This window comes from Poromitra crassiceps (assembly GCF_964638095.1).
Source record: "Poromitra crassiceps genome assembly, chromosome: 28".
Classification (NCBI taxonomy): Eukaryota; Metazoa; Chordata; class Actinopteri; order Beryciformes; family Melamphaidae; genus Poromitra; species Poromitra crassiceps.
Genome location: NC_139651.1, coordinates 18920980 through 18937573, shown reverse-complemented (window position 1 = coordinate 18937573; position 16594 = coordinate 18920980). Strand labels below are relative to the sequence as shown.

Here is a 16594-nt window from a genome sequence, read left to right as displayed (position 1 = left end):
AGTCCAGCCACACAAATGATGACAGGACCAGGGAGGGTCATAGCAGAGTCCAGACACACAGATGACAGGACCAGGGAGGGTCATAGCAGAGTCCAGCCACACAGATGACAGGACCAGGGAGGGTCATAGCAGAGTCCAGACACACAGATGACAGCACCAGGGAGGGTCATAGCAGAGTCCAGCCACACAGATGACTAGGGGTGGGACAAAATATCGATACCCACGTTATCGCGATATTTCCACCCGCGATACGTTATCGATACACTGGCGCCAAGTATCGATATGTTTATTAATTAATTTTTTTTTTTTTTTTTTTTTAATAAACAGGCTAAAATATTATGCTGTGTGTGGTAGTTGAAACATAGTTTCAAGTTGACTTTATTTATGTTTGTAGTTGAAACAAAAACATAACTACTGTAGGCTACATGAATGGAAATGTTTGATCATTAATATCTACTTTTAGAAATTATATAGGTAGGTAGGTAGGTTATATAGGTTTTCTTGTTTTAATAGTAATAATAAAAAGACTTAATGTGTAACTTTTCCTCCGTGGTATCGAAAATGGTATGAGTGAGTGAGTGAACTCAGAGAGTTCATGTCAATTCTGCTAATAAATGCATAATACATGATTTTTTGCCTTCAGAGGTATTTTTTTCACTTGTTACACAGGTATCGTGATGTATCGTCTTCCAATATATCGCAGTATCGCAGTATCGTGATATATCGTTATCGAGGGCCAAGTATCGTGACGATATCGTATCGTGAGCTACTCAGCGATTCCCACCCCTACAGATGACAGGACCAGGGAGGGTCATAGCAGAGTCCAGACACACAGAGGACAGGACCAGGGAGGGTCATAGCAGAGTCCAGCCACACAAATGATGACAGGACCAGGGAGGGTCATAGCAGAGTCCAGACACACAAATGATGACAGGACCAGGGAGGGTCATAGCAGAGTCCAGACACACAGAGGACAGGACCAGGGAGGGTCATAGCAGAGTCCAGACACACAGATGACAGGACCAGGGAGGGTCATAGCAGAGTCCAGACACACAGATGACAGGACCAGGGAGGGTCATAGCAGAGTCCAGCCACACAAATGATGACAGGACCAGGGAGGGTCATAGCAGAGTCCAGACACACAGATGACAGGACCAGGGAGGGTCATAGCAGAGTCCAGCCACACAGCTGACAGGACCAGGGAGGGTCATAGCAGAGTCCAGCCACACAGATGATGACAGGACCAGGGAGGGCGGGACATCCTGGCTAGACTGAGGGAATTCACTCCACTCTTCTTATTCTGTGCTGGATTATTTAAATTGTAACTGGCCACAGGTGATTGATCAGAATCAAGCTTTATTGGGGCAAACCGGCGGAGGAGGTAAAGCCGATCAGTAGTCGAAGACTGCACTTGTGACATCATCGATGTCCTCCCAGTTGCAGTGACATCGTCGATGACCTCACATGACATCAGCTCGTTAGGTCGCCGGTTCGAATCCGGCCCGTGGGTGTTCCAATGTGTACGGCCTCATCAGTCTGTATGAGAGAGAGGGAGGCCTTTTCTACATTTTGCCTTTGAATGAAACGGAAAATAAAAAGGCTTCTGTGCAAAAACCCCAACAGCTATAAAGCTGTTATTATGATGGTCTTTTTAACATGTGCCATGTGACTCAGATTATAGCCAGGGCACCTCTCCCTCCCTCCCTCCCTCCCTCCCACGCCTTCCTTTCTCCATTCCACCCCTCCAACACACACACACACACACACACACACACACAGTCACACACACACATCCTTCCAGTTCAGAAAGCACTCTCTGTGTTCCCTCTCTCTCTCTCTCTCTCTCTCTCTCTCCACCTCTCTACGTCCTGCTGTGCGTCTCTGCCCTGGCAGAGATGAAAGGATAAGCAGGTCAGATGTCCCTGATAGCCGACACCCTTCTTTCCACTGATAGCACCAAAACAACAGCAGCCAAACAGCTGTTTTCCCTCCTCAGCGTTTCATCTCCACTGTGAAAACACACTATGTTTCAATAACACGCAGCTCAGTGGAACTAACCATCACACTCTGCTGACTTCTCCTTTTAGAAGCACATCATAAACAATGTGAGTTGGCTTCCTCTCGTTAAGAGACAGGTGTATTGAATCATCATCATAATTCACCTGGTATTGTTTTCACCTGGTGAGTCTGTGTGTGTCATCAGGTGTGTCAACATTTTGTTGTTAGCGCGATAGCAAGATGCCGGTCTGAAACTTGACAGGTGTGTCGTAGTTGACATCAAAATGAAGGCGGAGTTAGAAAGTGTGCACGATGAGGCGAGCGAGGGGGAACTGAACCACTCACCCCGAAACAGCTCGTCTTGACGGCGCGTCTCGTCTCGCACGTGCTCAGAAAGGGGGAAAGAAAATGAAAAAAAAGCGATATCCCACTCTGCTTTCCACACGACAGACTCAAACAAAGTTCAGAGAGTTGGTTTGGGAAATCTTAATCAAGTCCAGTGCAGCACAGGAGGAGTGCATCAGAGCAGGAAGAGGGGGGAGGGTTATATAGGAGGGGGGGCAGAGCCTTCCCAGTGTTTCCTCTATCTAGCAAGATAAGCAGCCACGTGAGCCAGTCTCCATTAGTAGCCATCTTGCCCAGTTCATGGTCCACGAGCCACAGGCAACACAAAGCCAGGTCTGTAGTAGCCTTTGTGCTTCAGCTCCAGGCTCCACATGCTGGGCAGTTGGACTGCTCCGGGGCAGTTGGACTGCTCCGGGGCAGTTGGACTGCTCCGGGGCAGTTGGACTGCTCCGGGGCAGTTGGACAGCAGTGGAAAGAGGACTATAATTTAAATGTCCCTCCATGATGGATATGGTGAAACAGAATAAATATGAGATCGTACAGAAGCATAGAATAAATACGCGCGGCTTTGAAGTACTTAAATGTCTCCTCTGAGTGGTGACTGACAGTGGAGGAGTGGAGCAGGGCCTGGATGCAGGCAGGGACCCACATGGGTTGGAGCTGGCTGGGGATCCGGTCAATGAAGTTCTGGGGTCCAGCTGAACCAAAAGGCCTCAGGCTGCTGCGGTCCATATGGAGCGACTGGGTGGCAAAGTGGCAACCCTCTCAGCTTCTACACCAGGGGTGGGCAACTATTTTTCATGGGGGGCCACATGAGAAACCCAGATTGTTGCCGGGGGCCGAACAAATATTGTCATGCCGTAACCCATGAATGGGCAACTTTGATGATAGAGAAGGCCACAAAAAAATGTCCTCGCTACCAGATTTTGCTGAGGGCTGAACGGCGCCAGCGTGAAGAATTTGGGGCATTTGAAGCCAGGTTTAGAGGAATAACTCATTTTAAATTAACAATTGTGATGTCATTATTCAGTCTTAACCACCAATATTTGATCCTTTTTTCACTCCTATGTCACCACCTGCTCTCCCTGCAGGGCTTGAAATTAACTTTTCACCACCTGCCAATATGGCTGCTAGATTTTAAAGTTACCAGCCAATTAGAATTTCCACTAGCCGAAATGTTTTTCTTGAAATAAACCAGAATATGAGTGGGTTAATTTAAGCATAAGTATCAGTAAGTGGCCCGGGATTCTCAAAGCCTGTGTTGAGGGTCACACAAGAACAAAAATGCACTCTTGAAGCTAAATAAATCCAAAACCAACAAGTTAATTATTTCAATTTCTACTGCAATGTAGAACAGTCATTTCTTACACATGAGATTACTTTTAGCCTTTTAGTCATAAATATTATTGAAAGATATTCCATATTCCAGACTGAAATGCTATAACAGAGTATTGGCCAGAATGACATGAACATTTGGACACTTATTCAGCGGGTATCTTGCATGTTGCGTTCAGGTGCACTGTAAAAAAAAAAAAAAAAAAAAAAAATTTTTTTTTTTTTTTTTTTTTTGCAATTCCATCGCGGGCCGCCCAGGGGGCGCCCGCGGGCCGCATACGGCCCGCGGGCCGTATGTTGCCCATGTATGTTCTACACAGAGAGGTCAGCTGAGCGTACACCTGCTCTCCTCCAGGGCTGGGAGGTCTTCCTCTGAATCAAAGACCTACAATCAAATCTCCTCCCCTCTCCTCGTCTCTCCTCCCCTCTCCTCTCCTCCCCTCTCCTCTCCTCTCCTCCCCTCTCCTCTCCTCTCCTCTCCTCCCTCCCCTCTCCTCTCCTCTCCCCTCTCCTCGTCTCTCCTCCCCTCTCCTCCCCTCCCCTCTCCTCTCCTCTCCTCGTCTCTCCTCCCCTCCCCTCCCCTCTCCTCATCTCTCCTCTCCTCGTCTCTCCTCTCCTCTCCTCGTCTCTCCTCTCCTCTCCTCTCCTCTCCTCCCCTCTCCTCTCCTCTCCTCGTCTCTCCTCCCCTCCCCTCCCCTCCCCTCTCCTCATCTCTCCTCTCCTCTCCTCTCCTCTCCTCTCCTCTCCTCTCCTCTCTCCTCTCCTCTCCTCTCTCTTTGTGCCTTCTCCAAACACACGTCTAAAGGCTAGAAGGAGTGCCTTCTCCAAACACACGTCTAAAGGCTAGGAGGAGTGCTTGATGAAGTCTGGACCATGCCTGGTAAAGCAGGCCAGAGTAACTTACCCCTCTAGACATGAGGGCTCGTTGTTTCTAAACACAAGGAAATGAGCCGTGTTTTGAGCTGAGTAGAGCTGCTGCAGAGAGAGAGAGCGCACAAAGGAAAATAATATCCACCTTATTTCTAGCTGCCATGATGCCTGATGGGTGCTTCTTCCGCTTCCGGTGTAATAGACTGTTTTACGGTCTATGGTTTTAACTTGACAAAAAAAACGTCTATATGGATTTTACAGCAGAGCCATTCTGCTCTACAGCCGTGTCGTTCGGGTGCTGGGATAACGTAATGCATTGTGGGTAGTCGGCTACTGCGGCTAATGCTAGCGGCTAGCGTAATAGTTACTTTACATGGCAGTAAAACACCACTGAATGACCAAATTGATTTCACTTTTAACCATTTCGAGTAACACTGTTTCCATACGGACCACCAGCGTTGGTTAGTTGTTTATAACGTGACTATATTTATAACTTTTATAACGTCCTCCAGTTTCCGGTTTATAATTCGGGTCTGCAGCCGAGTATAACAAAGGAAATGGCAAGCTGCAACAATAAGTCACGTTAAACCGGACCTTGTTCCCACAATTATTTTTTACAGTGGGGCATTCAAAAATAAGCTGGATAGGCTACAATTATCTGCTCTGGATCTTTGGATCTAAATGAATGTTTTGAATGCATTTATCCCCCTAGTAGTCTACTCTTTATAGCTCTATAGTCGATCTTTATTCCAATGTTCTCATTTAGAGATCGACTTTGCAGCAGGAATACGTAACAACACCTATAGCCTGTTTGTTCTGCATTCAACAGGCACGACATTCTGGGCAAGCTTGCGACGCACTCGTTATGTGTGTGTGTGTGTGTGTGTGTGTGTGTGTGTGTGGAGAGAGGAGTGTGTGTGTGTGTGTGTGCCTGTGTGTGTGTGGAGAGAGGAGTGTGTGCGTGGCTTCTCTCAGCGCTCGCCTGCGCTGCGTCAGGCTGTCCTGACTCGCTGGTCAAAGCGAGTAGCCTGCTAAACGCTGTTCATGAGTTTGAATCGTTTAATTCATTGATATGCGCAAACGATTAATTAATACACGTGAACGTTAACAGCGGGCACTTATCATCCAATAGCCTAATGCAGTATCATCTCCTTGTTATGTTGCATTTTCAAACTGGCAGATGGAGGAAAATAAACAACTCAACTTTGACTTGTTCCAAATAATGCAGCCATGTAACTACATCCATTCATGAAATTAATAGCACGGGTAGTGTGTGGGAACGTTCAGGAATTCACTGCATGCTTAGAGATGCCTTCTGTTTTCTTCTTTGTGTGGCAAGAACAAGAACAAGCAGGAGAGAGTGAAGGCCAGCGAGGAGGAAGGAGGACACAATGTCACATCGTGAAGAAGACAAGGACAGAACGTCACATCGTGAAGAAGAGTTCATGTCCTCAATTTAATGCAAGACGCATTCTGTGGATTCAAACAGCTTTGGAAATGTTGGCCAACAGCAAAGACTTCTTTCCTCCTCCAAAAGCACAAAGATCTGCTCACTGTCAGCAACAGTTCCGCCTCTAAATAGCAATTAACAAGCAAGGTCACCTAAACTATTATTTTGGAGTTTAGTTTCATCGCTAAAAAAAAATCTTAAGGTTAAGAAATAACTTAGAATAAGTTAGAAAAGGTTATTTCATTCAGTTCACATTTTCTGCCAAATGATGATATATGATAGCGACTGTAACACTAACCCAATGACATAGTATGAGTCACAGTATACGCCTATTAGTAGTATAGTATTCTGACTGCAATAACAGCATTTTTGACCTCTGACACATGAGGTCAACAACATACCTACCTACCCAGTCAGATGCTCCTCTATTCCTGACAGACAGCATCTACCACTCTCTGCACTTGACTTAGTATGTGACTCATATTGCTGCTAAGTGTATTTATTGATCACAGCTCATCAGGTGAGAGTTTATTTCATGTTCTGTGAGAGGGAAAACGCAGAGCACGCGCTGACGCACTGCTAGGCGAGCGGTATGCATTTCCACACATTCTTTGTGACATTACCCCATAGCAAAGGTGCATGCATGACGGAGTCTACGCAGCAGCATCTAGTCATTAGGTTGTCTCTGGATGGCCGGTTTAGAGGCAGAGGAAGGTTAGGATGCTTCATGTGGCCTCTGTCTCTCTGAGCTGCTAGCTAATCATGCAGTGACCCCTGAACAACAGACACTAAGTCTTATGTGTGAAAGGTGAACACAGCTCCACCAGGCTATATCTGTCCCATCATTCAAATCCAGGCTGATCATTCATCCTGCTTGATTGCTAATTGATTAATTCAACCAGAGAGGTGGTGGGGGGGGAGGAGTTTACAGGCACTTATGCATGTTGGCCTCGTCGTTAGGGAGAGCATCATGTAACCAGGCCACTAATCAATCCTTCAATCACCTCAACAAACATGTTATGGTAAATCAACGGTGATGTCATGTGTTCTGCTGTCCAGGTGTTCTCCAGCAAAAAAACACTTCTACCTGCTTGTTTTGGATGAGTGCAGCAGCTGAAATCACTCAAATGCTATAGGAGAGAAATGGCACTTTTAGAAATAGGTGAGTGTATTTAGGGTGACACCATGTTGTCATGATTGAATAGGGTCAGAGGGTCAGGGTCACCCTGCCTTAAAGAGCTGCCAAAGCCACCGAAGAGAATGTCATTATTATTATGGCTTTCAATGGAAAGTATTAGTGACACATAGGGCGTTAATAACACCCTGAATAAAAGTATGTGGGAAACATTAAATACCTGTATTTTCTCACAGAAATTGTCAAATGTAAATGATATCGAATATCAGCACAACACAAAATATCAGCTATCAGCAAAGTTAGTTTGAACAGTATCACATATTGGGCCTTCAAAAATGCGTATTGGTCAAACCCTAGTGTGAGGAAACAGCAATGACACTGGCTGAACACTAAACAGTATAACTAACAGTTGTTAAAACAACCAAAAAGCATATAAAATGCTCTACAGCCTTATCACCTGCAGACTACAGTAACCAAATCGCATGCAGCATAACGTCACCAGCTGACATGGCAAAGATGGTTTCGTTTAAACAGGAACAACCGACCAAACCTGAATATCAGCGCCTCAGTTAAATAAACACACAAATGCATTCCTGGCTTGTCAAACAGGAAAAAGCCTCGTCGCCACAGGAAGTGACTGTCCTGGACGACGTGCCGCACGAAAATAACTTTGATTTCTATTTGGGCTATTGTGGCTCTGATATGAGGATTGACCCAGTTAAAAAACCCTCCCTGAAGTCTCTCACTGTTACTCTGCTTATACTGAGATAGCAGCTATTATCAAAGTTCATGCAAATAGCAAAGTATCTTTTGCACACATGCTGCATGTTAGAGGTCACTAACTCATGAAGACTACAGGACACGCTGCCAACTGCTCTGCTGCCAGCTACACCTGACCACCTGACCCACTTTTCTCTCAAATGTGCAGGCTTATGTTGCAAAGGACTGCTTCACCGGTGCTGTGCAATAAATACCCACTATGAAGGAAACACTCGAAAAGCACAACTAGAAACTGTGCAGACGCACCTGCAGCACACCTCAGTGGACAGTAAACAACAAGGACAGCTGTTACAAATGCTGCAGACAATGACAACTCTAATAGGAGCTCCTTTAGGACCAGTGGTTCCTAAACTAAACTGGGCTCCGGGCAAAGTAAGAAATAACAGAATTTCAATAGAATTTGTGTCACTTTGAAGTTGGTCAAATGACAGCGTGTGTCAGGATGTTTTAATTAAGTTACAGGTTTAGTTGCACTTGGTCCAATGCTGTTATCATCCTGCCAAAACTAATGACACCCCCCCCCCCTCCCCAATCATAACTCAAGTGGGGGGGGGGGGGGGGGGCGTGGCAAATGTTGATCCGTGATCTGTGCATATTATGTATTTGTAGGGGTCTTTGATATGGGGGGGGGCGGGGCTTGGGGGCCCCTAGCACTAGGTTATAGCAGGGCTTTTGCATTGCAAGTCCAACGCTATTTGGGATTCGTGGGGATTTCCTTCCTCTCCTGCAATAAAGTCACCAGAGTATTATTATGACGCCGCCTCGGTATCAACAGGTTGTCTGCTCTGTCCGGGGCGCGCGATGAGCTTATAGCCTAGCCTAGCTATATGCTACACGAGTGGTGGATGACGTTATCACCCACTAACTTAACTTGTCAATAATAACAACCAGAAAGTCAAACTGCTTATTATATACTACTGCCCACACACACACACACACACACACAAACACACAATGGCAAAGGAATATAGTAAAAGTGATACACCGTAGTAGTCTATCTCTATGGCTTTAAGTCATCACGCCTCCTGCTTGAGCTAAATGTACATAGGAATATATTCCAACAGCAGCAGAACAAAAACACTTTCACTTGAATTTGTCTCCGCCAGCTAACTTAGCTAACGTCACGTTACCCACCTTGTTTGAAGCTTTAGCAGACATGTTACACTCCTCCTCCGCTCCGCTTCAAAAAGCTCTCGTAGTAAAAGTAAAAAGTTATTTGAACTATCTGTTGGTGATGAAAGTGCGCTTAGTAATGTTTCCTCTTGAATGTCGCCCAGCTGCCGCGCGCCACGCCGGGCTGCGGTTGTTATTTTATTCTATCCAGGACGACGGATAGAAACATGACACGAAAAGGCGTGTGGAAAGTCCAAAGTTCATTATCTTCTTATCTTCCGCGCGGATGAGACGTTACTCCTGATACATAGCGAGTCATGGAAGGAAGGTGGTCAAGTTGAAATAAGCGAGTAAAACGTGTTATTAATGTTGCTGGTTCCTCTCTTCTATCTGCTCCGGGGTGAAAAGTTGGGCAGAGGAGGCATCACTCGGTAGATCCAGTGCTCTGCTGTAATGGCAGCAGTGTGTGTGTGTGTGTGTGTGTGTGTGTGGAGACCTCTCCCTGCTGCTCTCCGCCTCTCTCGGAGCTCTGTCCGGAGCGGACCATCAAAACCTACGTAGGGGTGGACGACCGGGGGGAAAATGGGGGCATTGCTAATAAACCCCCATAAAAACCCCTCGGAATTAACGAATATAACAAAAAACGACACTGCTGCATTTGGTGATCAATTAATGCATTTACTCCCTCCTCTATATCTGTTTTTACGATGGCTGGACAAAAAGTGGGCGCCCCTGTTTTCCCGGGAAATAAACTGGCCGGGATACAATTGTAAAGAGCGAAGAGGCGATGCCGCTGATGCTCACTTTCACCCTGTGTGACATGGTGGGCTGTTGTGCTGCTGCTCGGGTACACAAGCAGCCGTAGTGTAGTGTAGTGTAGTGTAGTGTGCTACACATAATAATAATAATACATATATTATTATTACATTATATATCATACTAAATATATCAATCACAGCTTATATTTTCAGTTGCGATGTTCTGACTTATCCTCTACTCCAAATCCAATGCAGGAGTGCAAGGAGGAAAGTGTATTATTAAAAGCATGATGCTAAGCTACATGAAGCCTGGCTTAAGAATAAAACATAGTGAACAGAAATCATGTGGACTTTAGTGAGATGGTCAATTATTATTAGTTCAATAGCAAATGACAATGCCATGTCCCTTCCTTGGCCATTTGTGCAGGTTCAGGTTGTTTTTGCGGTAGTGCATTTAGATCTAGGCAGGGTGGAGGGAGGCAATGAACAAACCAGATAGCTCTGGAATTTGTATTTCTCTATATAAAGTCTCTGAGCAGTTTAGATCTGCAAAGTGGTTGTGGTTGATAAGCCGCCCACCTCACAGGAAACCACTCATGCCATTCAGTCAACTTCCTAAGACTTCCCAAAGCAAACCCCACCCACAGGATGCAACCATCTGAGCTTGTATTGTTTCAAAAGTTAACAACAACTGCCGTTTCTCGCATGGAGCCGCAAACAAGACGTGCAACAGGAAAAGTGACGAAACCATGTGACATGCAGCCCCTCTATGTAGTACGATCCACACGTTAATGTGAGGGGTTAATAACTCTATGTAGTACGATCCACACGTTAATGTGAGGGGTTAATAACTCTGTAACCACGGTTACACCCTATCTTTTCCAATCAAAGTGGCTCTGTAATGATGGCTTCCTTTCTGTCCTTCTTGTGCGACCGCAGGCTGGAGGGGCGTGGCCAGGCTAGGGCGTGGCAGCTCTGAGGGGCGTGGCAGCTCTGAGGGGCGTGCCAGCTCTGTATGTGGTCCTGTGGGTTAATTCCCACCAGACGTAATCCTGTGAGGTGAACATACAGCCAGTCAGGAGACGCAGACAGACAGGGGCTTGAAGATTGCAAAGCAGCGGATGACCTCCAGGAGAGCCAGGTCGCTCTTAGCAGAGGATCAACACAGAAACAACTCTAAAACCTACAGACCTGCTTCAGCTGGGGAGACATACACTCATGTCCCTGCTTACCTACAGACCTGCTTCAGCTGGGGAGACATACACTCATGTCCCTGCTTACCTACAGACCTGCTTCAGCTGGGGAGACATACATACACGCATGTCCCTGCTTACCTACAGACCTGCTTCAGCTGGGGAGACATACATACACTCATGTCCCTGCTTACCTACAGACTTGCTTCAGCTGGGGAGACATACATACACGCATGTCCCTGCTTACCTACAGACCTGCTTCAGCTGGGGAGACATACACTCATGTCCCTGCTTACCTACAGACCTGCTTCAGCTGGGGAGACATACACTCATGTCCCTGCTTACCTACAGACGTGCTTCAGCTGGGGAGACATCCACTCATGTCCCTGCTTACCTACAGACCTGCTTCAGCTGGGGAGACATACACTCATGTCCCTGCTTACCTACAGACGTGCTTCAGCTGGGGAGACATCCACTCATGTCCCTGCTTACCTACAGACGTGCTTCAGCTGGGGAGACATACACTCATGTCCCTGCTTACCTACAGACCTGCTTCAGCTGGGGAGACATACACTCATGTCCCTGCTTACCTACAGACCTGCTTCAGCTGGGGAGACATACATACACTCATGTCCCTGCTTACAGACCTGCTTCAGCTGGGGAGACATACACTCATGTCCCTGCGTAGACCGAGTAGTATCCTTAAAAAGGACATGGCTTCAGCACAGTCTCTTGAGAAATAAAATAAATACACTGGGAAAATGCAGTGGAGTTGAGTCGACAAAACAGAGCAAAGAAACCCGAGAGGAACCAAAGTGAAACAAAGGTGCCGTAGAGATGAATGAGTACGTACCAGTATCGATGCAAAGCGCTCGCCTCTTCTGAAGCCTAGTGAGGAGATCAGGATGCTCAACATCCTCGCTCAAGTGTCAGCAGCAGATGACAAAGTTGCAATCCAAATAATCAAACTGGAGCTAAAAAATATATAATAATAATAATAATAATAATAATAATAATAATAATAATAATAATACTAATAATAATAATACAGCTAATCACCGTTTAAAGATGCAATAAAGAGAAGTGTTTCCATGCAGCCTCATCCAGACCTGTGAGGGCATCTCTGATGTTCTAACAGAGAGGAGCGCTGCATTAGTGACACTCCAGCGTGATCGAAGCTATCTTTGTCCTGTGCGCTTCACACACCGGTGGACAGACATGCACACGCACACGCACACGCACACACCTACACACACACACACACACACAAACACACCTACACACAAACGCACACACACCTCTTTAGGGCAACATCAGCTTCAGAGCTCAGGTGCGCTCATGGTAGAACAGGTGAACATAGTGTACAGGCTCGTGTTTGGTAAGAGGGCATCACAGGGGTCACTCAACCCCTGATTCCCCTGCAGAGAGAAGACTAATGTAGAGTGAAACCACATCATGCAAACGTAAAGCTCATCTGCACAGAGACACACAGGAAATAAAAACACACCATGTACGTGACGTGACCAGAGAATCATTCCAGGCTGATTTCACACAACTGTTTCTCATTGGTGGAAGTTGAGGAGAGGTGGATGCTGCTGCTCCCCTGTCTTCATCTGTGCTGAGTTTGGTGTGTGTGTGTGTGTGTGTGTGTGTGTGTGTGTGAGTGTGTGTGTAGGTGTGTGTGTGTGTGTGTGTGTGTGTGAGTGTGTGTGTAGGTGTGTGTGTGTGTGTGTGTGTGTGTGAGTGAGTGTGTGTGTGTGTGTGTGTGTGTGTGTGTGTGAGTGTGTGTGTAGGTGTGTGTGTGTGTGTGTGTGTGTGAGTGTGTGTGTAGGTGTGTGTGTGTGTGTGTGTGTGTGTGTGTGTGTGTGTGAGTGTGTGTGTAGGTGTGTGTGTGTGTGTGTGTGTAGGTGTGTGTGTGTGTGTGTGTGTGTGTGTGTGTGTGTCGTGTGTGTGTAGGTGTGTGTGTGTGTGTGTGTGTGTGTGTGTGTGTGTGTGTGTGAGTGTGTGAGTGTGTGTGTAGGTGTGTGTGTGTGTGTCGTGTGTGTGTGTGATACGCTGTGTGATCCTCCTCCTCCCCGGCTCCGGGCTGACTTGTTGACTCAGGGCATTCCTGCCCCGCACAGGAACCCACTCTCTGTTTCCACAGCTAACGAGAAGCGTCTGAAGACACAGGGATCAGACCAGCAGGGGAGTTCTTCACAGTCCTCATCATATTACTGCAGGACAGGTACACACAGAAGAAGAACGGTGCCAACTTGAACCCAAAATGGTTCTTCGGAGTGATGGCATATAGACGAAGCGTCTCTGGTTCCACAAAGAGCCTGTCAGAGCAAGGTTCTTTAAAGAACCATTTCCACACTAATACTCCTTAAGGTGCGTTCACACCGAGATATTAATTTTTCGCTCTGTCGCTTGATTCAACCCTTTGGAATCGCTCTGTCGCTCTGTTTAAATCGCTCGTCAACAGGCACACGAAATGACGGACATGTGGGGGCTATAACGTTACGCAATGTCATGCTGTTTGTCCACTACGAGCCACCGTAGTTGTTTACAAGCTAAAGCCTATCAGCGTGCTCCTAACGCGAGCTCTATACCGGTAGTACAGACTTCACTTCATGTCAGCTGTCAGCCTGTCAATCAGCTGTCAATGTGGTTTGTTGCCACACAATAAACCAGCGGTTTGTTCCAAGCCAGTGTGATCCTTGACTCGCTCTCACACGGCAGCCAATCAGCGTTGAGCGTCGAGCGACTGATGCCAGTGTAATTTCGCGTTGGGATATTTCATCTCGAGCGACAAGCGAATTTTCTCCCTATCGCTCTGTCTCTGCCGCTCGGACGCCCAGCGATTTTTCTCCCAGGCGAATAAACGCTTAATCGCTCGTTTGCATTGACTTTGTATGTAAACTTGACGCCAGCGAAAAACTTTAATAGGTCGGTGTGAACGCAGCTTTAGACACATTGTGTTTTTGTTTATCTGCTTTGGTTATTTTCCACGTTTATGCCATCACCCAGCATCCAATAAGAATTAAGAGCCTTTTTAATTAAATGGTCTTGAAAGGTTCTTTGTGGAACCTGAAGTGGTTCACCTGTGGCATCACTCTGAAGAAGCATTTCCGGTTCCGGTTCGCACCTTTATTTTTCTGTGTGTACAGTAAGGCTGGACCCAGAAGTCGAGAAAAAGTGGAATATGCACACATCCCCAGAACTCCTCAGAAAACTGGTGCTGCTGGATCCAAAAACACTCAAATCAAAGAAAGGAAATGTCCGCACACCAGACGCAGAACCGTTAAAAACCGGTAAAAAATATTTTTGTAGCTGTTGTTTTATCAGTTTGTAATAATACAACATATTATTAGGCCATAGAGGAAAGTGTTCCAGGACTTCAGCATGAGAAGCGTTCACACGGGGGATGTTAATCTATGAAGTGAGAGGAAGCCATGAAGCGTTGTGGTGTAAACCCACTAATCACCACTAAACAAATCACATCTGTGCTTAAGAGGCCAAAGTGTTTGTGAGCAGATTAGGATCATATGACAGGATTAGTAAGCAGCATCTCTTCCTCACAGCTCATTGTCTCAAATAGAAAAACACAAATCTGGTTTCGGGGGGATTTCAAGAAACATGGACTTGAATAAGCCTCACACACATGGCCAAAGCGTTTAACCTCTGCTTTACCTCGGCCCATATCAGCTTATAGATATCAGCTGTGTAAACATAGGCTGGGCTTTTCACAAGGTGCAAATCAGACTGACAGGGCGAGGAGGAGGTGTACGTACGTACGTACGCGCATATTCTTATAATAACCTAGCTCTGCGTCCTGTGAAGCTCCGCCTCTAAAAGCTGATGCGCCACTAAACCCGTCAGGCCGTTCCAGCGGTGTGTGCTTCCTCTGGTCCACATCCAGCCATTGTTGCAGCTCATTCATCAATCACTTCCTGGTAGCAGACCTTCATCAGCGCTGCAGCAGATGTTTTTGTCTCTGCATCAACTGGCAGCGATATGGCCACATATTGATCAGTGCAATCAAGTGCTTTAGAGACAGATCAAAGGATTAGCTGTTATGAAATAGCGCGCGCTAATTAGATAGCCTTGCCTTCAATTGGAAGACAAAATGGCGGCCAAAAAAATGCATTGCTGTCATAAAGCAGCTGTAGTTCATTGTAAGCAAAGTAGGGATGCAAATTTGTATCCATTTCCTTAAATCGATTAATTGGTCATGTTAACGATCAATTAATCGATTGATCATTATTTTAAAAAATTGCTTTTGACATACAAAATAAAAAATACAAAATGCAGGGTTTTACACGTGTCTTCTAAACGTCCTGCATTAGCTGTCATTGTGCTTGTGGACGTGAGATATTTCAACATTATATTACAATGTTTACAATGATGACTGTTGTCTTTTTGGGTGTAATTCTCCACCCTGGACTTTCTGTCTGCTAGCTTGGCTTTCTTCTAACTCTGTATGAGCAGTGAAAGTTACATGTTGCCCTTGTGCTGATAAATCATTTCAGAAAAGAAAAGAAAAATGATAAAATAGCACATAGCCTACATTGTCAATTAATCGGTTAACATATAGTTTGATCGATCAAATTCTTAACGATCGATTAATCGATTGTCGATTAATCATTAACATCCCTAAAGCAAACCAAAGCACGTAACGCTCCAGAAAAGAGTACTTTTTAGTGTAAAAATGTTTTCACACAATAACAGTCTCTTACTATTGGAGTCAGTCATCCAGCTATTGTCCATTTTGTTCTTAGCCAGTTAATTAGTTCCCTCTCACTGCTCCTTGCTTCTGTTCAGGTGACTGCTGACATGTTGCTGTTCAACACAAGTTAAAGAACAACCAGAGCATGAGATGAGTCTGTCCACGACTTCCATTCCAGGCAAACATGACTGCAGACAAACTTTAGTGTGAGAAATGAGAAAAGTCTGAAGTGCTTTTTATCTGAAGAGAAACTGTGAGTTTAGTTCTGGTGATGGAGAGAGAACTTCAGGCTCTTTGTACCACTAAATCTACCATGCTGGCTCTTTAATCACTGATAGTGAAGTGAGCTACTTTTCATCTCCTGGAAGCATTAACTCCAAGTGGCAGCCTGCGATCAATCAACCTCTCTCTTTCTCTCTCTCTCTCTCTTTCTCTCTCTCTCCCTCTCTCTCTCTCTCTCCCTCTCTCTTTCCCTTCTTCTCCTCGCTCTCTTCTCAATGGAGGAGGCATAAGAAGCCTTTTATAGCTAGCCAGGCACCAGAGACCATACTGACTGACTGAACCTGACTGAACTCCATGTTGCCTCTCAGCGGCACAAGTAGCTTAGCAAGTAATGGCCCACGCTGCAGAGAGAACCCAAGCGTGCTTACTTTCTCAATAAAGAAAACTCTTCTGGCAGCTCTTCTACTGCACAGAGCCAACTGGAAAGTTTGTCTCTTTTTCTGTACAATAGGAGACACACACACACCCAGTCGCAGTCAATATCCTGTCTAAATCAAGAGAAGAAGAGTGGAGACTGAGAGGTTAACTATATCCTGTCTAAATCAAGAGAAGAAGAGTGGAGAGGTTAACTCTATCCTGTCTAAATCAAGAGAAGAAGAGTGGAGAGGTTAACTCTATCCTGTC

General features: G+C 45.8%; 1 protein-coding gene across 9 annotated transcripts in view; it reads right to left on the bottom strand.

Annotated features, from left to right (window-relative positions):
* Window positions 1–9431, bottom strand: part of tjp1a (tight junction protein 1a) — a 100126-nt gene extending 90695 nt beyond the window's left edge. For all 9 annotated transcript variants that reach the window (XM_083662416.1, XM_083662419.1, XM_083662420.1 and 6 more), the window contains exon 1: window positions 9048–9431. In XM_083662416.1, coding sequence (XP_083518542.1) covers window positions 9048–9071 — 24 coding nt within the window. In that variant the 5' untranslated portion in view covers window positions 9072–9431. The remainder of the gene's footprint in view (window positions 1–9047) is intronic.
* Window positions 9432–16594: the final 7163 nt, after the last annotated feature.